This window comes from Lolium rigidum, chromosome 6, assembly GCF_022539505.1.
Source record: "Lolium rigidum isolate FL_2022 chromosome 6, APGP_CSIRO_Lrig_0.1, whole genome shotgun sequence".
Lineage (NCBI taxonomy): Eukaryota > Viridiplantae > Streptophyta > Magnoliopsida > Poales > Poaceae > Lolium > Lolium rigidum.
In genome coordinates, this window is record NC_061513.1 from 271,649,957 (window position 1) to 271,675,198 (window position 25,242).

General features: G+C 42.5%; 2 protein-coding genes and 2 pseudogenes across 2 annotated transcripts; 1 reads left to right on the top strand and 3 right to left on the bottom strand.

Moving 5' to 3' along the window:
* The first annotated feature begins 2,845 nt into the window (after positions 1-2,845).
* On the top strand, positions 2,846-6,408 carry LOC124664138 (transcription factor bHLH110-like). The gene is made up of 7 exons (XM_047201724.1): positions 2,846-3,003; positions 3,504-4,023; positions 4,776-4,955; positions 5,185-5,250; positions 5,790-5,855; positions 5,964-6,026; positions 6,236-6,408. The coding sequence occupies exons 1-7, from the start codon at positions 2,846-2,848 to the stop codon at positions 6,377-6,379; spliced, it is 1,197 nt and encodes a 398-aa protein (XP_047057680.1). The 3' UTR covers positions 6,380-6,408.
* Positions 6,409-7,701: 1,293 nt separating this feature from the next.
* Positions 7,702-9,547, bottom strand: LOC124664139 (annotated as a pseudogene).
* On the bottom strand, positions 9,413-11,972 carry LOC124664140 (annotated as a pseudogene).
* A 1,690-nt stretch (positions 11,973-13,662) lies between these two features.
* On the bottom strand, positions 13,663-15,679 carry LOC124664141 (putative pentatricopeptide repeat-containing protein At3g15200). Its single transcript, XM_047201726.1, has 2 exons — positions 15,616-15,679; positions 13,663-15,538 (listed from the first exon to the last, which is right to left on the bottom strand). Exons 1-2 carry the CDS (start codon positions 15,677-15,679, stop codon positions 13,989-13,991), a joined length of 1,614 nt encoding a protein of 537 aa, XP_047057682.1. The 3' UTR covers positions 13,663-13,988.
* Between the last annotated feature and the right edge of the window lie 9,563 nt (positions 15,680-25,242).

Consider the following 25,242-nt stretch of genomic DNA (forward strand, 5'->3'; position numbering starts at 1 on the left):
TGCCAAGGCTGCCCCCAATACCGCTGCCCCTGCTCAGCAACAGTGCCGTTTCGCAGCCAGAAGGAACCCGAACAACCGCAACGGCCGTCTCTACCACATGAGTGCCACCGAAGCTCGGGAAGCACCCCAGGCCATGCAAAGTATGTCTTCATGTTAACCCAATTGCCCAATCTCTCTTAGGTTCCTAACTTTACCTATAGAACCATGATACAACCATGTTATAATGCTACATCTCATAGAAGAAGAAGAAGAAGAAGAAGAAGAAGAAGAAGAATGCTCGTCTTTATCAACCCACGCCCTCTCACGCCTCCACGCAAGTCACCTACTCACCTTCTCTTCCCGTCACTTACACGTCGTCCACACCGCCATAATGGTGTGCGAGAACAATGACGATGAGACAGGATTGGGCCAGATACCCGAGGAGGGAGGGGACGATGCGATCGAGTTCCACGTCCCCAAGTCTCGACGGGCTATGTTGTTCCGAGGACAACGAACCAAACGACACATTGGAATACTTTTGCATCGTCCGTGAGTCCGCGAACACGCCACTGACTCCACCTCCGCCACCCTCCATCCCAAGGACCCACAGGACACGTCCTTCCTACGGTGGTCTGCATAGAAGCATAGCGGCGTCATTGTCTCACATGATGAAGAAGATTAGGGATAGGGTTAGGTAGGTTAAATGTTGGTGTAATTTCCTTAAATTTTTTAAAATATACAAAAATATGAATAACTATTTTCGATTAACTATTTTGAAAAAATGTACTGGGAGCACCACTGGGGGAAGAAACTCACCTTCTCTTCCCGTCACTTACACGTCGTCCACACCGCCATAATGGTGTGCGAGAACAATGACGATGAGACAGGATTGGGCCAGATACCCGAGGAGGGAGGGGACGATGCGATCGAGTTCCACGTCCCCAAGTCTCGACGGGCTATGTTGTTCCGAGGACAACGAACCAAACGACACATTGGAATACTTTTGCATCGTCCGTGAGTCCGCGAACACGCCACTGACTCCACCTCCGCCACCCTCCATCCCAAGGACCCACAGGACACGTCCTTCCTACGGTGGTCTGCATAGAAGCATAGCGGCGTCATTGTCTCACATGATGAAGAAGATTAGGGATATGGTTAGGTAGGTTAAATGTTGGTGTAATTTCCTTAAATTTTTTAAAATATACAAAAATATGAATAACTATTTTCGATTAACTATTTTGAAAAAATGTATTGGGAGCACCACTGGGGGGATCCGCCCCAATATCGCCGAACAAGTGTCCAGGATGCCCTTACCATACGAACTGTTGGATGCAAAAAAGATCTTTTTCCCACATCATACCACACTAACCATTTTCAACGTCAAGGAGAGGAGAGAATATGTAGGAGAGAACCCTAATTTGGCTACCATGTATGCACGTACACATGCATCACGTGGAAAGTAGAGTTCCCAGCTAGTAAACATAGTGAAAAAGATACACGATTGTAAGGGAAAGGCAACACCATCTGCCCATATACTTTGCACTTCTGCCTTTAGTTTCTCACATCTGACATGACATGAATGGCTGTGGGTCTCTCCTCATCTGATGAATCAGTCTTCTCTTTTTTTTTCATCATTTCTCTGGGGTGGCTGGAGCCTGGAGGACAGGCAGTTCTGCATCAAGTTGGGCATTCTCCAATTTTGTTCCTGGGAGCCAGCTACTGGACAAAAGCCCCAGCAGACACCAACTTTTTTGCACCCCTTGCTCTGCCAGGAATCATGCACCACAATTACCGAGGCCACAACTCACAAAGTATCTTTCTTCCTGAGAAAAGGGATCTACTCCCTCCTGGTCCCTTAATTTACTGAAAAGAAGTTAATAAAGTTAATTAGCATCACAAATGTATATTCAACAAAAAGTTGGCACCCCAACTCATGGTTTTATACCGTTCTAAAGAGATAAACTTTAACTATATACTTTCACTTCTGGTTAGTTTACTCCGTGTTGTTGTTTGAGATAAACTTTAACTATATACTTTCACTTCTACTAATTAATTGGTATATATAGGACATGTAGTCCTAGATAACTAGTTAATTAGGTTAAATTTGAGATATAGTATATTTCTTCATGAAATAAACTCCCTTAATAAAATTATCCATTATATATCTCATTATCTTAATTACTGTCGCCAGCCACATATATGGTTGCTTTTCAACCGGGGACATTTTCTACTTGCAACATGATTTGACATGTACATCAACCTGTCATCTATATGGATAAATACAAATGACAGATATTTCCAAGACTGATAATTGGCAGTTTGCTTGACCCGTTTTCTTTTCTGGAGAACAATGTTGTACCTGCATGTGTGTACTGGCTGCTGTGCTGACACAGCTAGCTTATACCTGCATCTGCGTGCCATATGGGTGGTAATAATACACCGGCCAGGATGATCGAGAAAGACTGTCTAGTTGTGTTGGGGCTTATATATGCTCCGGAATCTAGAGGCAGAGATCCTATATATGATCCTAGCAGAAAAAAAATGTTACTATAATGATTCAGCTGTAGTTGGCAGATGGGAGAGGGAGAGAGATCACTTTTCTGGGCAAAGGGGTAGGAGAGAGAAAAAGTTACCACCCAAGAGATAAAAAGGGTGAAAACCTTATGACATGGAGAAAGCTCACTCATGGGCACCTCCATTTTCAAACTCAACAGTAGTAGTATTATAGTTTCCCATTCGAGGGTGAGTGTGTGAGTGTGTTCTTGAGAAAGGTCATAGAGCTTGACTGACATTTTCTAAGTTTCTTCCCCTCTTGGAAGTAGCACATCAAGATCTCCTTCCTACTAGCTTTTAGTAGTATAGCACCATGATGGCCTCCTCGTCCTCCTCCTCCTCCTCTGACCTAAGCGTAGATCATCACCTCTTGCAAGATGACCTCCCATGGCCTCCTTCTTCTACCCTGCTGCCGCCACTTGCTCCGGCTCTTGTTCATCACGCCCACCAATGGATCCATCCACTAATGCTGTAAGCACCTCCAAACTTTGGTCATTTTTAGCTTCCATTTTCAAGTTATTTCCCTTTATTTGCTGTTGTTGATAAAGAGTTGTTTCCCTCTAGCTTGAGAGAGAAATGGTAGATTGTAGCTGATTTTTAGAGAAAACGAGTGCCAAGTTTGGCAGTGATGGCATTTGAGTTAGCAACTTAGTATCCCTCCCAGCTCTAGCTGCACGTATGATTCCTAGGATTTGGAGTTTTCTTCTGGGTTGCTTGTTTGTTACCACCTGGTTGTCCCGGTTGCATAGGGAATTGTAGCACAGCAAGATGACAAGTTCAGAGAGAGAATAAAAGAAGGAAAGAAGAAACAAATTAATGTGTGTGTGGCAACTAGATCTTATTTTGTTGGTTTCCTACTAGAGGTGGTGTGTGTATTTTTCCTCTTGTCATACCCAATCTCTTTGCTAATTAATTATTTTTTTGTGTTTGATGAATCATTAGCTAACCAATCAGGATATATATGAATGCAGGGAGCAGTTGAGTTCAGACGAGCTTGAGGCGCTCCTGTCAGCACAAGGACACCTTCATAACCATAGCCAGCACCAGCACCAGCAGCTGCTTGCTGCTCCATTGACAACAATCCCTCATCATCAGCTAAGCTCGCTGCTGATGATGCAAGAGCTAGGGTTCCAATGGAGCAGCAGCTATGGCGGCACTGTCACAGAGCCGGCGACGACGCCATCGCAAGATTCAGTGGTCAAAGAGGAGGTGTCGAGAATCGCTTACGATGAGACTATGGTCGTTGATGGCGCCGTCGTGCACCCTAGCGTCAACGTCTCCCAACTGCAGGCAGCGCATGCTTCTGGCTGCAGCGGCGAGGCATTCGAGATGGCTGCTGCTTCGGCGAGGCTGTGCAAGAGCCTGCAGGCGATCCGTAGTAATGGCGGGATGGCGCCATTGGTGGGATATTCAGAGGAGCATGTGGCGTATGACCCTCCTCCTGTTCATCATCGTCTTCAAGGACCGTCCTCCATTCTCCACACCTACAAGGTGAGTACTAGTACCGTAGCGCCATCTCCCTCTCAACCTAGATTGATCGACATAAAGATGCAGAACTAATTCAGAGCTAGGATGTATGTAAAATGTGGAACCTACGAGGTAGAAAACTGTGGGACTGAATGTGAATTTTTGATACAACAGTGGTATAAGTACGTACGCAGGAACTAATAACTAGCTGGGGATCTAAACGAGCTAGCTGAAAAAGTTCTTTTGACCTTTTACTGCAAACTGGTGATCTAGCAGCTACTAGGAAGAAAATGTCTGTGGCTTAATTTCTCTGGTAGCTAATTAAGCTAGGCCCGGCAGCTGGTTGGTGCAATTGCAAGAGCTAGTACGTATGCATGCAGCCTTTTGGTCTGGGTGATGCAGCAGCTTTAGGATCGAGTGACATGCATCATGGGTCAACTTTTCTCGCCGGCCGAAAAAGTACTATAGCATATGACCCTCTTGCAGTTACATCCATCCATCTTAACTTGCTGCCCAGCAGGTGTTTAATTAGTTATAACAGTGATCTGCAACTAACTGTTCACAATTGTGTGCATGTCCTGATTCAATGTTCCAATCAATTAACTGTACTGCAATTGCAATGTAGCCAGTTTGCACCTGCATTCCTAGGTGCTTGAAAATTTATACTTTGCCTAGCATGCAAATTCCTAAAAGACTAGATAACTGAGTATTATAATTGAGCAAGTTAAAAATTGCTATTAATTGGAAATTATATGTATGTTGCTGGTTCCATGTAGATGGGTGTGCCTGCTGCTTTCTTGAGCGCAAATGGGAATGTACTGCAAGCTGGGAGATCAGGAGGCCATGGTCACGACGACGAGCAGCAACTGCAAGTGGTAGCAGTATCTTCCAAGAAGAAGCCTCGGCTGCTGCAGTCACGCCCCACCAGCAACAACAATATCATCCCTTCTTTCAAAGTAATCAAACCTAGCTCTAGTTAACTAATTGATCATTTCTATCTGCATTATTGTAAATTTTCTAGCTACTACTACTCCCAAGAGAATGTCTTGTTTTGTCTTGGCACATCTACTTACCCTCTCTATGTGTGTTTACTGTAAAAACTTCACAACTTCTCTTGTGTTTATCTCTGCTTGCTGCTTAATTAACGCGTAGCTGAATGCATGTGTGTGCTGTACTTTTTATTAGGTAAGGAAAGAGAAGCTAGGGGATAGAATTGCTGCTCTTCAGCAACTCGTCTCACCCTTTGGCAAGGTATGTAACAAGCTAGCTTGCTTAATTACAATCCACCTACAATATCTTGGCTCTGTTTGCTATTACCGAACTGTGTTGCGCTAAAAATATATAATTAGAAAATAGCCACGGAAATAAAGAAAATGTTAGCTATGCCAATGATAAATTAGACATAAACAGGTTAGACAAACAGAAATACCACGATTCACCAGCATTATGTTTGAACCCTCACCAAAAGGCATGCACAAATGTTCAGTAAAACCCAACATGTATGTGTCATATCATGATTTAGTCTTTTTCATACCTAATTTTTTTATAATGAAAATGGTATGAATTATGAAACATATCATCGACCGGTATTGCCTCAAGGAATGTTTAATAAATAGGGTAATATATCCTATATATCTACTCATCCTCTTGTGGTGCACTCACGGCTTTCGGCTGGACAGTTGGGCACCTAATCATCAATTAGATCAAATTCGATAAATATTTATTTACAATTTACACATTAATTAACTGCTCCTGTTCTCTCACATGTGTATCTTCCTAACCGTGTGCAGACTGATACCGCATCAGTACTCATGGAGGCTATCGGTTACATTAAATTTCTTCAAGATCAGGTCGAGGTAATGCTAATTATTCCTAGTCAGTGGAGTGATGGTATTAATGCTGATACATACCTTAGCATATAGTACTCATCCTGACCATCATTTTACTAAATTCATTGAACGCAGACTTTAAGCGGACCATACATGAGATCATCAAAACATAAGAAAGCCAGGACAACACAACAACGGGTACATACACATATACTTTAAGCACTTAATTTTATTTTCTCTCTATTTGTACGAAGAGGAATTGGAGTCTATTATTGCCTCCGTTCCAAAATATAAGACTTTTTAGAAAAGGGCTTATATTTCGGAACGGAGGTAGTAATAATCATTTAACATAATTTGTTTTATTGGACTGACCTTACATACATATGTGTGTTGGTTCGTGTCAACAGTGCCCATCAAACACCGGAGACCAGAAGGAGGAAGCAAAGGTTGATCTTCGGAGTAGAGGACTGTGCTTGGTGCCTCTCTCATGCACCTCTTACGTCACCAATGAGAATGGAGTCTGGGCCCCACCTAATTTTAGGGAAAACTAGTTAGAGTCAGCTGCAATTAATAGATCAGTCCAGCACACAAGTGTACTACTCAGAAACAAACATTAATTGATTAATTGCAGATTTCCTGAGGAAAAAAAGTGCTCTCTCCCTCACTGGGACTGAAATGGACAGTACATATTTTCTTTGCTTTCGCCATTTCGAGCAAATCTCTATAGCTAATCATGTGAATTCTCTCAAACAAAAAAAAGAAAAAAAACATATCTATCAATGTGAAACTATTTCATAGTCAAGTGAATTCATCAAGAAGTCAGAAGGGGAGCATGCCATGATCTGGTTATTCTGAATTTGTTTTTACTTAGGAAAGTGACCGCACATATGGCTTGTTCTGAAGCACTGTTCCTATCATGGATTCAAAGACTAAGCAGGAACACAAAAAAGCAGGGGTGAGCAGTTAACTGTCAGCTTTAGGCCTATAGCTTACCTGAGCATTGGCAGTGTGGAAGTGGACAGCCACCAACAAGACATGATGAGCTCCTACAATATGTGGCCACTCCTTGATTGATCTGTAAATCCAGCAGAAAATATGTGCATGATTAATAACTTTCAACCTATAGATGGATGTTAAAAATAGACAGGAATAAAAGGCATTGCTTCAGTTATTGTTTTTTTGCCATGTGAAACCTCAATATATTCCGAACTCTGTATCAAGGTCCGAAGACAACTTTCTAAATATAGTATATATATGTTCATGTATTGGTAACAAGAATAGTAACATAATACTAATTCAGAATAGATGCATGCAAATGACTATCTGAAATTGAAACAACCGAATATTAAGAATGTATCATCAGGTTCTTCGTTTTCATAAATGTAGACTGATATCATGTCGCAAGAAGAATAAAAACTTGAGAAGAATATTCAGAGTCAGGAGTTCTCGTTCTTGATGGATCACTCTCCTGAAGAATTATCCAAGAAAATTAGTGCTATGCAACATGTCTTGCTATGTAGCCCTAATGCAACAACCGCCTTCCGCTTATCAAGATAATAGTCATGCAAAACTAGTCCTGCAAACATCATGGAGCTTCATTGAGGCCTTCAGATGCAGTGTATTCCATAGAGGAACACAGTGAGAGATAAGAAAAAAAAACTTATCTCTCACATTACCAGATACAAGTACAGCAGTGCCTCCAGGAATATGACGAAATTCTTCCCCAAATGATGTTTTAACTCTTCAATATATATTTATCATGTACAATCGTTCAGACTACTAGTGAAGCAAGGTCATTTCGGTGACAGTTCACACACATGGTACATATAGTTTCAGTGCTAAATATCTCAAAAGTAAGAGAAGATGGCCTCAATTATTGTTTCGGGACACTGGGGGTAGTGGCTTCTTTTTGACTTCCAACTAGAGAAGTGGGAATGCTGAGGTAGACATCTCGGATAGCACGCATCTCCGCAGCAGCATCTCTCATCAGCAGGGCTCTCATGGATTACGCTCTGAGCAGGATACACCAAGTGCAATCACTGAAACCAAGCATTCCACTCTTCTGCTTCTCAAAATGTTTACCTCGGCAGCACCCAAGTCCTTTGCTTCTTCATGTAGCCAAATTGTTTGATCGGCTATCTCCATGGCTCTGTTGGGAAGAGCAGCTACAGCAAATTTATGCAGGTCCAAGGAATCTTTGAACATGTCATCAGTAGGGCTCCTTCCAGTGAACATCTGAAAGCAGTAGTATACCAAGACTGTAAATATCCCCAAGAGTTGAAACGACATAACCCTCGCCATACTCTACAATTATTCATATGTTACATATCGATCGGTATGAAGTATTCATGAAAACATGTGCAAGTAGAAGGTGTGGTAAGCACTAGTATGACAAGAATTTAAGCATCACAGAGAGTTCTTATTTTTTGAGAAATCATAAAACAGAACCCTTGTCAAGTATTCAGTTATTTAAATTTCATGGGTTTTACTTGATTAGTAGAATCCTTTATGTATATTTTTACAAGATATGTAAGATTGGAAAGTCTGGAAGTGAAGACTCACAAAGTGAAAACGATATGAGTAGAATTTCTGCTACCTGGAGCAACATAACCAATGGAACCTCTTAGTCCAGCAAAGCTAATTGAACTTAACAAGGTTTGGCATGTATCATCAGGAAGGATTTTTCATATGCCAAAATCCCCAACTCTGGCGCTCATATCTTCTGCAAGAAGGATGTTGCTTGGTTTGAGATCGCAATGACTTATTGGTGGCTGGCAATGATTGTGAACCATGTAATCGATGGCAATATCTAGTCTCCGGGCTAGGCTGAGCATATTGCTTGGGGTTGGCGACTTAGATTTCGGATGAAGCCAATCTTCCAAACTGCCATTGGGCATGAACTCAAAAACCAGAGCCTTGAATTCTTGACCTTGAGGATTGATACTTGAGCAACAGGTGATGGTTTTAATGAGATGACGTGCCCTTCTCAGTGCTTCGCATTCAGCCACAAAACTTCTAATAGACCCGGACTGCAGTATATTAAACACCTTCACAGCTGTAGTAGTATCCTCATCATATAAACTGCACTTATAAAAAGCACCATAGCTTCCTTTTCCAAGCAAATTGATTTCTGAAAATCCGCTGGTTCCATTTGACAATTCATGGTAAGAAACCCTTCCATACTGTTACTCGATTGCTCTGGTTAATTTGATCTTCTGTCTCTGACTGGCTTCTTATGAATCAAATGAATAAGAATAACTACTAAAAGAACAACAAGAGGGCACCAGTGGCTGTCAGAGCTATCATAACAGATTTTGGCAACTGCACTTTGCTCTTTCCTGCAGTATGTATGGAGCATGGAGCTAAATTAATCTGAGGTATTCCACCACAAAGCTTACCATTTACCTAGGACATCAGGAATACTACCGAACAGCTTATTCGTGGTCAGATCAGCAAACTGAGACCTTTTATATTCTTCAGAGATTGAGGTATGCTTCCCTCAAACAAGTTCTGATCCAGCAATAGTCGTTCCAATACCGTGCAGTTTCCAATGCTTTCCGGAATACTACCCGACAATTGGTTTCCTAATAAAATCAGTTGATTGAGGTGTCCCAAGCTACCAACTTCAGTAGGAAGTGGCCCAGAGAATGAATTGTATGATAAGTCCAAGTAAAAGGAAAGTGAAGGAAGCTGTAAAACCTCTCTGGGGACTGAACCATTAAGTCAATTCGTTGACAGATCAAGGACAAACAGATTCTTCAATTTCCCCAGGCTTGCTGGAATTGGTCCCTCCAAGTTGCCATAGTATGCATAAAGCCTACTTAGCTGTGTAAGGTTTCCAAGTGAAGAAGGTATGAAGCCTGATAAACCAGTTCTGTACAGGCCTAACTCAACCAAGTTTTCCAGCTTACCGACGCTCTCTGGAATCACGCCTGATAGGGAAGTATTCACATCTCAAGTATGTTCAGACCAACCAAATTGCCAATGTTGAATGGAATAGCCCCATAAATTCTATTGTCTCCGAGATAAAGATTCTGGAGAGAGGTCGACAGGTTTGTGATTGAAGTAGGCAGTTGGCCACTGGAGGAGTTGTTGCCAAGGACCAGACGCTGTAGCTGGCTGCAGTTTGTCAGTGATGTGATGAACTCCCAATCCTCCATGTAGTCTGCTTCAAGCTGGTTGTCATTCAAGTACAGGTCAGTGAGGCCTTGCAAACTCGCAAAAATGGGAGGCACATATCCACTGAAACGGTTCCCTGCGTGGCCAAGTTTTACGAGAGCAGAGAGATTGGAGAGTGAATATGGGATAGCTCAACTAAATCGGTTGTCTGAAAAGCTTGAGAATTTCGATGCTGGGGAAAGTGCTGCCAATATCAGCAGGAATAGTTCCAAATAGCATGTTCACCTCTACCTGGAAGTCTTTCAACAACGAGAGATTGTATATGGAGTGCGGAAGCACACCGGAGAGGTTGTTTTCATAGAGATCAAGGAACTTAAGGCCTTGAAAGTTCCCGAACTCGGATGGGATTGGTCCCGCAAGATGATTTTTAGCTAGATCGAGTTGGTACAGGGAGGAAAGGTTGGACAGTGATACTGGGATGGCCCCAGTCAAGATGTTGTTCCTAAGCCAGAGCCTCTGGAGGCTTGTGAGCAAGTTGCCGAGCTCGACAGGAATTCACCCATGGAGCTGGTTGTTGCTGAGCCTCAAGGAAATCAAGCTCAAACAAAAGCTTAGAGGAGTTGTAGCTCAGCCGATCAGGTCAAGTTCTCCAGATGCACTAGGCGGCCGATGTTTCAGGGGACGTCCCCTTGGAACCAATTGGAGGTCAGGTTCAGTGTTTGGAGGAATGCAAGCTTTCCGATGGCTAGAGAGAGGGTACCTGTGAGAGCGTACGAAGGCAGGCTCAGCGCCACCACCCACTGCCCAAGGCTGAATGTCACATCCTCCCAGCTAAGTTGAAAGGCTTTGAAGTTCTGAAGTAACTATTCACTATTTAGCAGATAAGGTTCTTGTTTTGCACATAGCTTATCGAGTGATAATCCTCCACGAAGGATGCGATGACCAAACAGAAAAAGAAGTAACGTAAATCGCATCCTTGAGAGAACTAAACTACTATTATCTTTCTAGTGCTGACTTAGTGACAGTGACACCTGAGAGTTTCTGTACGGCTCTCCTGGTTCAGTTTGGCTGACCACAGTATTCTTCCCCCTTCATAAATTTTTTCTTTTAGTCAGCATGAAGTGTGAACATAAAATAGATAAGCCATCAACATGATTCAGGGTGGTCTAAGCCTTGACTGTTTTCATACCATTTCAAGTTGCTAGGGCCCAAACCATATTAGGAAAGCTCAGTACCTCACCAGTCACTAACAAGCTTACTCCTAAAATGCTCATGGATTACCTTGATTATGCATTCAGTAAACATGATATTTTTCTTTATCTAGACAAGATTTTGATTCAGTTATTCACAAAATAACCTATTCCTGGTCAGCAGTTGGAGGTTGACATGGCGATGTTGATCTAAAAACTCTGATTATTTGTTCAGTAAGCATACTATATATTTTCCTGAAAAAAATTGAAATAATTCAGCTAACTCAGCCTGTTAAACATGCATCATGATATTAACTTTAATCCCACAAAACTAATTAAAAATTATCTTTTACAAAACATATAATATTAAATAGATCTAGTACTTTACAAACTAAGCCACCGAGGAAAAGAATATACAATAGTAAACAGTGATTCCTTCTTCCAATATCAATCTGCTATGTATAATACTCCCTCCATCCATAAATATATGTCTTAAATTTGTGAAAACTTGGATGTATGTACACACTAAATAGCATATAGAAACATCCGTATTTCGACAAATCCAAGACATCTATTTATGGACAGAGGTAGTATGTCCCTTCTTATGGACTCAAAATTTCAAATTTTATGCATGAGAAATAGATAAATACTTCTATAATATAAGAACCTTATAACATAAAGGAGTACAAGGAAAAAAAAAGCAGGAAGTTGTTCAGTGGCAGCAACAGCAAGTTAGCAACAGGGCAATTGCTTACCTGGTAGCTTCTGCAGATTGACGGTGCAAAAATGCCAAATGCAAATATGGAACTAGATATGATTGTTCCTGTGTGGCCATATTGAGTGGTGGATCTATATATTCAACAGAAAAAAAAAAGGTGGTACTCCCTCCGTCCCAAAAAAAAGCTGCTCAACTTTTTCTAGATTGAAATGTATCTATAACTAAAATATGTCTATATACATCCGTATGTAGACAAAGTTGAGCAGTTTTTTTAGGGATAGAGGGAGTGCAACTTTAGCACCTGAATGTAAAAAATGGATTTGATTTTAGACTAATATGATTGTAAGATGACTGGATGTTCAACTAAAGTAGCCAGAGAAGCAGTATCAGATTTGAATGGATTGTTGCTGAGGTTGCATCCAGATAAATGAATTTTGAAGAGCTAAATGCTTCACCTAAAGAAGATAGGTAAATGAATAGTTCGACTAACTGCAGGGTTGTAAATGTGCAAAGCCTAAACATGTTTGTAAACTGACTGGATAAGTTCAGCCAAAAAGCTGGAGGCAACTTCAAGCCTTGAACCCTTCAGGGAGCATCAAACTTTATTAACGGTATGGAATTCAGTATTGTGCGCCCACATGATTACAAGTTATACAAACAAATTCCTTCAATGCACTACCAACTGGCTCTGAAATGAAATGTATAACAAATTGACTGAATTGTCAATTGCATTCAGTGGTAATAATTGCTGAAAGGGATTGTGGATGGCATTGTAATCTGAGCAGCGACAGCTGTCCATAGAGAAGGTAATCGGAGAACTGAATCAGGTACAGTTGCAATGGGATCGTTAAACTTAAAAATGTTATTGTTTCCTAGACTTGCCAGAGAGAGCTTTAAGCCTTGGAAATTCAGGATCTGAATCTGAATGGCTCTTGCGTGGGATGTGTCTCAAGTAAATGAAACGTTCAGCTCAAAATAACTTCTAAACATGCTGGACATATACAAGATTTTCGAAAAACGGCAGGAGTTTGGCTGATGTAGGCACTGGCAATTCGTAGCCTTTAGACAGTATCACATATGTAGAGATGCAATCAATACCCCAAACATTCCAGCGTAGAGTACAGCGCTGCATTGCCCATAGTATTACAGTAGTTTATACTTAAGCCTGAATTCCTTCTATGCATAACCTAGGGGAGGCTAATTTTGGTATCACAAAATTCAACTACATCACTGTCTGCCTATTCTGCAAAAGGTTTTGTGCTATACTAGAGAAAACAAATTATTGAAGTGGAAAAATAAGAAAATTAACTCTCTTTTTTTTACACTTAATAAGAAAATTAACTCAAATACGTAACAACCTGGGTCCAACTGAAAAACAATAAAATCAAGAGGTCAGAAGAAGTACAAGCAAAAACGAATTGGAAGCTTTATAAGAACCGTAAAAAATATCACAGATGAAGAGGGAATAATACATTCAGCTCAAGAGGGGAACCAAGCGAACTAGATCTAATGGAAATGAAAGAAAGGGAAGGGATACCCTACCTACCAGTGCCATTAGCCATACAGAATCAACAAACACTGAACTGGAGATTGGAAAAATTATGTACCTACAGATATTGCCAATTGTTAAGAGCAAATTTAAATTATGAACCAGCTCGAGTCATAGACTCATCAGTTAAAGACAGTGCAATAATAGCCAAATAAATGATGACACTAAGACCCGAGAACAAAATAACTCACTAGTCCCAGTAGCTCAACTGGTAATTACCTGCCATGTCTAACTGACAATATCCATTTTTTATGTAATCATATGTTAGAAACAGCACACATGACATATATAATACACGAAGAAACACACATGTGCAAATATTTAATGTATACTCTAGTATACAACCATCTAAATCAGTACCTGCAACTGAATTGCCCAATACATCCTAAACATATCCTGCTATGACATCTCAAAGAGCATAACTTCTGGGGCAACATATTGCAATGATTCTTCTCTTATGTTTTTTTTTTTCAGCCCAAGAGGTGGGCTTGGGGACCTAGAAACTGAAAGACCAGATCACGACCCATAAACCCAATTGCCCATCACCTTCTGCTAGGATTACAGAAGCAGATTCTGCCGCTGAACTATTTATGAACATGGAATAGTCCTGATCGTCGATCCAGTTTCAGATTCTTTCCAGTCCTACTTGGAGACCGGTCTTCAGTGTCGGGCTCATCTTTCTTCATATGTATTGCTTTCACCAATATCCTAGTTCTTGGTTCTGGAGTCATCCCTCTTGACTTCATTGTCGTGTAATAATCCAAAGCCTGGTCCAGCTTTCCCTGGGAATGAAGCCCATGAACCATGATAGTAAATGATCTCTGATCAGGACCTGAGCCATTCCTCTCCATCTCCTCCCATACTTGTTGTACCCCCTTTTCATATTTCATGCTGACATAAAGGTTCAATATAAGGTTATAGGTGTCAGAGTCCAACCTACAACCTGATTCCTCCATCCTCTGAATCAAACTAATAACATCTCTCGGTTTCTCAGTGGTCTTCAGAATGTAGGTGTATGTCATATTGTTTGGACAGCATCCCTTCTGCTCCATATCATCCAGAAGCTCATAAACTTTCTCCGTCCGCCTTATTTTAGAGAAGTGTTTAATCAAAGTGTTGTAGGTAGCCACATCTGCTTGACAACCACGGTCATTCATCTCACGAAAGATCTCAAGTGCTTCCGGAATCTTTTTCTTGAAGCACAATTGGTCGATGATACAGTTGCAGATCGCCACGTCGGGGTTGATTCCTTTCTCCCACATGCTCGTAAACAGTTTCACCGCCGTGCTAAGTTTGCCAGCTTTGGTCAGCGCATTTATGAACGTGCCATACGTGAACAGGTCCGGCTTGAGCTTGGATGCGATGATCTGGTTCCAAACCCTTTTAGCATCAGGCAGGCTCCCCTTGACACACCAACCGTTGAGAATGATGTTCCAGCTCTTTATGACAGGAGGGAACTCGTCTTTCTTCAGGAGAAAGAGGGCCTCAGCCTCCTCGACATGCTTGTACCGGCAAAGCGACATGAGGAGTATCTGGAACCCAACCAAGTCGACCTCGAACCCATACTCCTCCCTCTTGTAGAACATCTCGATGGCCTCCTGCACCTTGTGCGCCCCCGCGTACCGGTTCAGCAGGACCGCAAACATCCTGTTTGTCACGACCGGCCCGCGGCGCTCCTCGGGGATCTCGTCAAAAACCTGCCTCATCAGCCTGACCTTCTTCATCCGCCCGAGGATGTCGAGCATCTCGGTGTAGGTCCTTGGACCGTGGGCGTACGCCGGCAGGCTCGCCGCCCAGTTGAAGAACGACAGCGCCACCTGCCAGTTGGACCTCTGCTTCTGGAGCACTTTGAGGACGACGTCCTCATCCATCTCACCGGCGAACCGGCGGAGGTCTTTGCCGAGGTCTGCGTCGGCATCGCAGGACTTGAGGACCCGCAGAACTTCGCCGGCACAGACGTTGTAGGGGCCTTCCTGAGCGCTGGTGTGGCAGAGTCTTGGTGACGCTAGAGCATATCCTCTTGTAAGAAGGCTTGGGTGAGAGCTTGGAGGAGAGGATGCGCGAGGAAATGCCTCTAACGCATTGGGTCGAACAGCTGGCGTGCGAGAGGCGAGGACGCCGAGATACCTAGTAACTGCACACATACAATGTTTGAGTTTGCGAAATGAAAGGCGGGGAAAAAGAAGAAGGAGAGGTGGGTACGGTGCGTACCGGATATGGGGCTTTTAGTCCTGAAGGCGGCGGCGAGCACGGCGTACGCCGGCGCCGGCGGCATCGTGGGGACGAGGGAGACCGGGGCGGGACCGCGTACACAATTCCGAGCGGCAGCCTGGTGCGCTGGGTCGAGTACGCCCGCAAAACGTGCTCCGAGTACCCGCCGGTGCCGGCTCGCCGGTCGTGAGTTCCCGGCGGCGGTGGCGCGATCGCGTGCGTGACGTGAGGGATGGTGTACTGCTCCGTGTGGCTCTGGGCATCTGGATGGTTACAAGTCGGGAAGTGGGCTAACATTTTTTAGATGATAACTGGGCTAACTGGGGGACCTAGTATACGAAAGCCAGCCCAAGAAGTTTTCAAAAAAAAGGTAGTAATACAAGAACATGCCTATTCCCGCTCAATGTTCTCAAAAAAAAAATAATGCCTATTCCCGCTCAAATATTAGCTAATATTAGCATGCTGGCGTGGGCGTGCAATGCTCTGGTTATGGTGTCAAACATGGTAAACAAATATACTCGTTGGACACAGTTCGTACAAAAAGGTTTCGTTCTCAAAAGGTTGGAGGGCAAAAAATGTCATAGAATTTGACAACTACAAGAATGAATTTGGATCAAATATTGGTTAGCACCATAGAAAAAACATATGAATTCAAGATAGATTTTTCATTGGATGAAATCTTTTCTCCGGAATACAGTGCCAATGAAAATTTCTATGGATTAAAATCTTTCAAAAATCCTATGGCATCTTTTGAATCAAATGAGCTCTTGCGTTGGCGAGAACAGTATAAGGAAAGTAATACGAGTAGTGTATCAAGTGCAAGCAGTATTTTCTGCTCTCAATGGGGAGACACCTGAGATCTCTGGCGTGCTCTTGACTGAGGTTATTGTTGTGTGCGCCGGTGACACCGCGATCCATGTCTTTCTTTGAAGGTTTGTGTTTGGTGGTGCACATGAATTTTTTTACCATGGGCTAGCTCCTCCCGCGGTTAGCGTCATGGTCGGCTCGTGCTAATTCTATGTGTTGCACGTGCTGGCCTCTATTGGTTGGTTAGCGAGCTTCCTAGTTTTCGTGCTAGTGCAGTTGCAGGCGTTGCTAGGTTTTGCCACTTCTCTTTGCGGGGTTGTTGCCGAGGCGTGAATGGTGGTCGTGCTGACCCGGGCAAAGTTCCTGCCTGACGTTGTCGGTGCCAACGATGACGGCACTTGCGGGCGTCGTTTCCTCCTTGGTGGCGTTGTCGAGGAGTCTCAGTTAACCTCAATCCAGGTGTCCTAGTCTTCCGGGTGAAAACCTGAGCCTTCGTTGAGCTAGATCAGACAACGGCTGCATATTGCTAATGTCGTTACCTCCTTGGAGGCATTGTTGTTGGAGGTCTTGCCCCCGGTTGGTGCGCGAACTGGCGGCACACGCCTTGGCTTCTTGGAGAACCCTATGTGTGATAGTGTTGCACTTGCACGGTTACCTTGGTAGCATGGGTAGCGAACTGTGGAGGAATCCAGTGATGCGACGTCTTAGACGCACGGAGGCACTCGGCGGTATTCGGGTGATGACACTAGCCGTGCGTTAAGTGTGACTAACAAGCGGTGTGGCGACATGCAGTGGTGTGACATCCATGGTACCGGCGGTGTGGGAGGATTAGAGGCGAGTTCGACGGTTTGCATCGCCATTCTTCTCCAAAGCGGGAGTGTCCTGATTTCGCCCATGTTTGTAGGTTCGGAGTTTCTCTGTCCCCTTCATCAGCTTTGAGAGGGTGTGGTGCCCTATGTGTTTGTGAGGTTGGCTTCTAGGCCGAGGGTACTATGGTGGTGTCGGTTAAAAATGTGCTCGTTTTTCAGATATCTAATATGGGTCGGGAGGGAGTATATATTAAACTTAGGGGAAAAGTCCAACGTTCGAGCACCAAGACGACCGCATTGTAGTGAGTACCGTGCTGTTTCCCAAGCATAATTTGACTAGTACCAGATTTGACAGCCATTTAGTGCGTGGTCCGGATCTAGCAAGCAAGGACAAGATGGTCATGACTGGCTGCCATGTTCAGATCAATAATGGAAAAAAAGAACGCATCAGCATCCACTGTACGTTCCTTGCGGTGAAGGAAATCTCATATAACAGACCGCTATCAAGCTCAGTATGGAGTGGCATGGCGGCGTGCATTCAATCGTCCATGACAATTGTCAACAACTTATCGATTTGCCCATCCATGGTGATCCTATCTAGTATCCCTGCGTGCAAATGGCCTGCAGCAGATGCACACCGCAGATCATGTTTTTTTTTAAGAATTCGGCAGGTGAGCTGCACTATGCTACCAAGGCTACAGAAACAAACCAGCGAGATTAGCCAAAACCTTGCGGAGGAGAAAAAGAAAAGTAGAGCGGACTCCTCGCGAGGCATGGAGATCTTCGCGCCGCCCAGTGCCAAGCAGCCATCTCCTCAGCGATCTTTCCAATGGTAGATGACACCAACGAGGGGGCCTGACGGAACCCGTGCGAGCGTTCTTCCCTAGCCAAATCTGCCATAGCACGAGGAGGCTCCAATAGCAGAGACACGGGAAGCTTCTGCTACAGGAAACCAAAAGAAAGACTATAAAGCCAGTCAACAACACGTGGAGAGGCTCCAAAAGCAGATCATGTTGTGTATGTCCATCAACGTTGTATATGTAATTGTCTCAATCGGATAGGTGAAGGAATTTTCAAAAATTAAAAAAACAAGATTTCCGTCATCAGCGCTGTGATGAGAGGCATAAATTTTGCTAGGCAGCGTGAGCATGGTCGGCGATTTACACAAAAATAACCCTTTGTTGCAACTATAGCATAGACTGACCCTCCGGCCAAACTATTTCACCCATCTAATCCTTTTGTGTGGCGCCCCTCACATCGGCGCCACACCTCACTGTGTGGCGCCCGTGCCTGCGGCGCCACTCTTCCAGCCGACGTGGCGTCCTCAACGCTGAGCTGTGCGCCGATCCGACGTGGCAGGATGTGTGGCGCCGCTCCCATCGGCGCCACACATGCACTTATAATTGCCCAAAACATACTGTAAGACAATTCGCCTGGGACTTAGCCGTTTTGGCGAGGTTGTTTGTGTGGCGCCGATGCCACCGACGCCACACAGCCTCGCCAAAACGGCTAAGGACCAAGCGTCCGGAGCCCCTGGATGTTTTCGACATATAATCAACATATGTGGCGCCGACGCCGTGGGCGCCACATAGTGAGGTGTGGCGCCGGCGTGAGGGGCGCCACACGTTGACTTGTGTTAAAAACATGAAAATTCTTGCCTTATTTAAACAGTTTTCAACACAACAATAGCAATTTCATACACATAGAACATACACATAGCACACATCATAGCTCACATCGTAGCACATAAATTCAAATAACACGTAGCAATAGAGACATGGTTCGAAATGACATAGGGTTCACAACACGATACTTATGAAGATAGAGTTCACAACAACACGTAGCAAATCCTAGTATCCTCCTCGACGTGCCGTCCTCACGGGCTGCTTCCGGATGGCCATCCTTTTCGTCCGCTGCCGTGGCTCTTGTTGTTGCTGCTCCTCCTGCTCCTGCTGCTCCTCCTCCTCTGAAGATAACGGCTCATCGTTCCTCATCCTCCTCAAAGATGATCTCCGCGGCGGCGCCTCATCCTCCTCAATGACAACCTTCTTCCCTCGGTTGACATAATCGTCCGGAGTGTATCGGTTTGGAGCCTTGCCCCTTGGCTTCAACTGGTAAGCAGACCGTGTGGCTTGCTTCTTGCCTCGACTAATGCTTTGACTCAGAATGGTGTCGTCAGGAATTGATACGTCCATTTTGCATCACTATTTTGTATCATAATTTGCTGTTATTCATTGATATATTTCATAATTGGAGATGATACTTATGTTATTTCATCTATTTTGCATGTTTTATGATTATTGGAGGATCGCGCACCGGAGTCAGGATTCTGCTGGAAAAAGCACCGTCAGAATGCGATATTTCGGAAGATCAACAGTTGACGGAAATTATATGAAAAATCCTATTTTTCCAGAAGACGAAGGGAGCCGGAAGGGGGAGCCGAGGGGACCCAGGTGGGCCCACCTCATAGGCCGGCGCGGCCCAAGGCCTGGCCGCGCCGCCTCGTGAGGAGGGGGCCCACGGCCCCTCTTGCCTCCTTTTCTTCGCGTACGTCTTCGTCCCGAAAACCTAAGCCCCGAGAGGATAGTCGCGAAGAGTCACGGCCGCCTCGCGGGGCGGAGAACACCAGAGAGAAAAGAGCTCTCCGGCAGGCTGAAATCCGCCGGGGAAATTCCCTCCCGGAGGGGGAAATCGACGCCATCGTCACCGCCATCGAGCTGGACATCATCTCCATCATCATCACCATCATCATCATCGTCACCGCCATCTCCACCGCTGCACCTCGTCACCGCTGTAACAATTTGGGTTTGATCTTGATTGTTTGATAGGGGAAACTCTCCCGGTGTTGATTTATACTTGTTATTGATGCTATTGAGTGAAACTATTGAACCAAGGTTTATGTTCAGATTGTTATTCATCATCATATCACCTCTGATCATGTTCCATATGATGTCTCGTGAGTAGTTCGTTTAGTTCTTGAGGACATGGGTGAAGTCTAAATGTTAGTAGTGAATTATGTTGGTTAGTATTCAATGTTGTGATATTTAAGTTGTGGTGTTATTCTTCTAGTGGTGTCGTGTGAACGTCGACTACATGACACTTCACCATTTATGGGCCTAGGGGAATGCATCTTGTATTCGTTTGCCAATTGCGGGGTTGCCGGAGTGACAGAAACCTAAACTCCCGTTGGTATATCGGTGCAGGAGGGATAGCAGGATCTCAGAGTTTAAGGCTGTGGTTAGATTTATCTTAATTACTTTCTTGTAGTTGCGGATGCTTGCAAGGTGTATAATCACAAGTATGTATTAGTCCTAGGAAGGGCAGTACATTAGCGTAGGTTCACCCACACAACACTTATCAAAATAATGAAGATTAATCAGCTATATGAAGCGAAAGCACTAGACTAAATTCCCGTGTTTCCTCAAGAACGTTTGGTCATTATAAGTAAACAACCCGGCTTGTCCTTTGTGCTAAAAAGGATTGGGCCACTCGCTGCAATTATTTCTCTCGCACTTTACTTACTTGTACTTTATTCACCTGCTATATCAAAACCCCCTGAATACTTGTCTGTGAGCATTTACAGTGAATCCTTCATCGAAACTTCTTGTCAACACCTTCTGCTCCTCGTTGGGATCGACATTCTTACTTATCGAAGATACTACGATACACCCCCTATACTTGTGGGTCATCAAGACTATTTTCTGGCGCCGTATTGGTAAGTGGAATTGGTAAGGGAAACTTTTACTGTACGTGCTGTTTTTATTTCTGCCTGCTGCTATAAATCATTATGGAGAGGTCTTCTCTTGAATTCCTATTTCGGAAATCTACTACTACTGCAAGGGTAGTGGATGAGGCGCCAGGTGAGAAAGAGGTTCCATACAAAATACCTATGAAAATTATTGAACGTGTTGTGGATAACCGCTATGAAGGGGATGGAACTGTCCATCCTGGTGATCATTTACTGTTTTTACATGAATTATGCGGGTTATTCAAATGTGCAGGTATTGATATGGATAAAGTTAGGAAGAAACTATTCTCTATATCGCTGTCTGGTAAAGCGGCGCACTGGTATAAATTGCTGAAGAATAGGGATTCTCTTGATTGGGAGGACATTGTGCCTTTATTTTATTCCAAATTCTATCCTCCAAGTGAAATTCACAAAGATCGGAACCGCATATATAATTTCTAGCCTCATGATGGAGAAAGTATTGCCCAAGCTTGGGGGAGATTGAATTCTTTAATGCTCAAATGCCCCATTCATGAGCTTCCTGGTAATATTATTATTGATAATTTCTATGCAAGACTGTCTTTTCAAGATAAGACTTTGCTGGATACTTCTTGTTCTGGATCATTTACACGCAACAAAGAAGAGTTTAAAAGGGACCTTCTTGATCGGATCCAGGAGAATATTGAAGGATGGGAGAACGACAAAGATAGAGAGTCGGATATAAACTATGATTATAAATGCATTGAAGTTTTTATGGATACTGATAAATTTCGTAATATGAGTGCTACTTATGGTCTTGATTCTCAAGTCGTTGCAAATTTTTATAAAGGTTTTGCATCTCACTTTGAATTGCCTAGGAAGAATTTTGATAAGTATCATGAACCATATAAAGATAAAGTTGATTCATCTATAAATAAATGTGCTATAATTGAAACTGTTGATCATATTCTTCCTGAAGCTTATATTGAAAAAACTCCTTTCCCTGCTAAAATGAAGGAGTACTCTGTTATATCTAGTGCGGTTAATAAAAGTGCAAAGAAACCTGTAGAACCCGAAGAACAAATTAAGGTTGAACCTCGTCATTGCAATAGTTAAAGATCTTGTGACTGAAAATGTAGAAGATGGTCATATTATTTTCTGTGAAGATGCTTCTAATATTGTTTCGCATCCTAATAAGTCTAGGAAAGCTAGTGTTCCTATGCTTTCGTTAGAATTGGTGATCATTGTTATTATGGTTTATGTGACATTGGTGCAAGTATTAGCGCCATTCCTTATGAGCTTTATACGGAGATCATGCATGAAATTGGTTCTTGTGAACTTGAAGATATTGATGTGGTTATTCGGCTAGCTAATAGAGAAACTATCTCTCCTATTGGTATTGTTCGAGATGTGGAAGTTCTATGTGGTAAGATTAAATATCCTGCTGACTATTTGGTACTTGGTTCTGCTGCTAGTAAGTATTGTCCTATTATTTTTGGTAGACCTTTCCTAAATACTTGTGGAGCTGTTATAGATTGCAAGAAGGAAAAGATTGTGACTAAATTTGCTGGTGAATCTTATGAGTTTAATTTCTCTAAATTTTCCAAAACTCCTTATAAAGCTGATTTGCCTAATAATGATTTTAGAGTTGAACAGTGTGCGTCTATTTCTCTTGCTCCTAATATTCCTTTGCAGCAACATTTGGAGAATAGTGAGAGTGAAGTCTTTAGGGAAGAAAGGAATGAGCTTGATGAAATTTTCCTTTGTCAACCTATTCTTAAACATTACTTGCCAGTTGAAGATCTAGGTACAACACCACCACCAAAGGAACTGTTTTTGATTTAAAACCATTGCCTGATAATCTTAAGTATGCTCATATTGATGATAAGAAAATATATCATGTTATTATTAGTTCTAAGCTTTCAGATATTGAGGAAGAAAGGTTATTGGGAATATTGAAGAAACACCGAGGAGCTATTGGCTATACTCTTGATGACTTGAAGGGGATTTCTCCCTCTATTTGCCAACATGCTATCAATATGGAAGATGATGCAAAGCCTATTGTTGAACATCAACGTCGTCTAATTCCGAAGATGAAGGATGTGGTAAGGAATGAGGTATTAAAACTTCTTGAAGCTGGTATTATATATCCTATTGCTGATAGTAGATGGGTTAGTCCTGTGCATTGTGTTCCTAAGAAAGGAGGAATGACGGTTGTGCCTAATGATAATGATGAGCTCATCCCTCAAAGAGTAGTTGTAGGGTATCAAATGTGCATTGATTATCGAAAAGTTAATAAGGTTACTAAGAAAGATCATTACCCTTTACCATTTATTGATCAAATGTTAGAAAGGTTGTCTAAAAATACTCATTTTTGCTTTCTTGATGGTTATTCTGGGTTTTCACAAATTGCTGTTAAAGCTAAAGATCAAGAGAAAACCACTTTCACTTGTCCTTATGGAACTTATGCTTATAGGCGTATGCCTTTTGGTCTATGTAATGCTCCTGCTACTTTTCAAAGATGCATGTCTGCTATTTTTCATGGCTTTTGTGAGAGTATTGTAGAGGTATTCATGGATGATTTTTCTGTCTATGGGAATTCTTTTGATAATTGCTTGCGAAACCTTGATAAAGTATTACAGAGATGTGAAGAAACTAATCTTGTTCTTAATTGGGAGAAATGCCACTTTATGGTTAATGAAGGAATTGTATTGGGACATAAAATTTCTGAGAGAGGTATTGAAGTTGATAGAGCTAAAGTTGAAGCAATTGAAAAGATGCCCTATCCTAGGGATGTTAAAGGTATTCGTAGTGTTCTTGGTCATGCTGGGTTTTATAGGAGATTTATTAAAGACTTTTCTAAGATTTCAAAACCTCTTACTAATCTTCTTCAAAAAGATGTACCTTTTGTTTTTTATGATGATTGTAAGGAAGCTTTTGAAACTCTAAAGAAAGCCTTAACAACTGCTCCTGTAGTTGAACCTCCTGATTGGAATTTACCTTTTGAGATTATGTGTGATGCTAGTGATTTTGCTCGTAGGCGCTTGTTCTTGGACAGCGAGTAGATAAGAAATTGAATGTTATTCATTATGCTAGCAAAACTCTTGATGCTGCTCAAAGAAATTATGCTACAACTGAAAAAGAATTATTAGCTGTAGTCTTTGCTTGTGACAAGTTTAGATCCTATATTGTTGATTCAAAAGTTACAATTCATACCGATCATGCTCGCAATTAGATACCTTATGACAAAGAAAGATGCTAAGCCAAGGCTTATTAGATGGGTACTTCTTTTGCAAGAATTTGATCCGCATATTATAGATAGGAAAGGTGATGATAATCCTGTTGCTCGATAATTTGTCTAGATTGGAAAATATTACTTATGATCCTGTTCCTGTTAATGATAGTTTTCCAAATGAACAATTGGCTGTAATAAAGGTGAGCTCGCGAGAAAGTCCTTGGTACGCTGATTATGCTAACTTTATTGTATCCAAGTAATTGCCTCCAACTTTTTCAGCTCAGCAAAGGAGGAAATTCTTTTATGACTTGAGGCATTATTTTTGGGATGACCCACACTTATATAAAGAAGGAGTGGATGGTATTCGCGAAGATGTGTTCCTGAATATGAACAACGGGAGATATTGAGTAAATGTCATGGTAGTGTTTATGGAGGACATCACGCCGGAGATAGGACCGCGCAAAAGGTTCTACAATCAGGTTTTTATTGGCCAACTCTCTTCAAAGATGCAAGGAAGTTTATTTTATCTTGTGATGAATGTCAAAGGGTTGGTAATATCTCCAGACGCAACGAAATGCCTATGAATTATACTCTTGTTATTGAACCATTCGATTGTTGGGGATTTGACTTCATGGTTCCTTTCCCTTCTTCAGAAGGTAACACTCATATACTTGTCGTTGTTGATTATCTTACTAAATGGGTGGAAGCCATACCTACAAAAAGTGCTGATGGTGTGACCTCTTTAAGAATGCTTTTAGATATTATTTTTCCTAGATTTGGAGTTCCTAGATATATTATGACTGATGGAGGTTCTCATTTTATTCATGGTGGTTTTAGAAAAACTCTTGCTAAATATGGTATTAATCATAGAATTTCTTCTGCTTATCATCCTCAAACTAGTGGGCAAGTAGAATTATCAAATAGAGAGATTAAATCTATCCTACAAAAGACTGTTAATAAATCTAGAAAGAACTAGGCTATTAAATTGAAAGAAGCACTATGGGCTTATAGAACTGCTTATAAAAATCCCATGGGTATGTCACCGTATAAAATGGTTTATGGGAAAGCTT

Bases quoted from the DNA above. Each gene is read 5' to 3' on its own strand.
- LOC124664138 (XM_047201724.1), top strand. From the start codon at position 2,846: ATGATGGCCTCCTCGTCCTCCTCCTCCTCCTCTGACCTAAGCGTAGAT. The intron at 5,856-5,963 runs GTAATGCTAATT...CATTGAACGCAG, and splicing joins TTCTTCAAGATCAGGTCGAG to ACTTTAAGCGGACCATACAT. The intron at 6,027-6,235 runs GTACATACACAT...TCGTGTCAACAG, and splicing joins CCAGGACAACACAACAACGG to TGCCCATCAAACACCGGAGA.
- LOC124664141 (XM_047201726.1), bottom strand. From the start codon at position 15,679: ATGCCGCCGGCGCCGGCGTACGCCGTGCTCGCCGCCGCCTTCAGGACT. The intron at 15,539-15,615 runs GTACGCACCGTA...GTATGTGTGCAG, and splicing joins GACTAAAAGCCCCATATCCG to TTACTAGGTATCTCGGCGTC.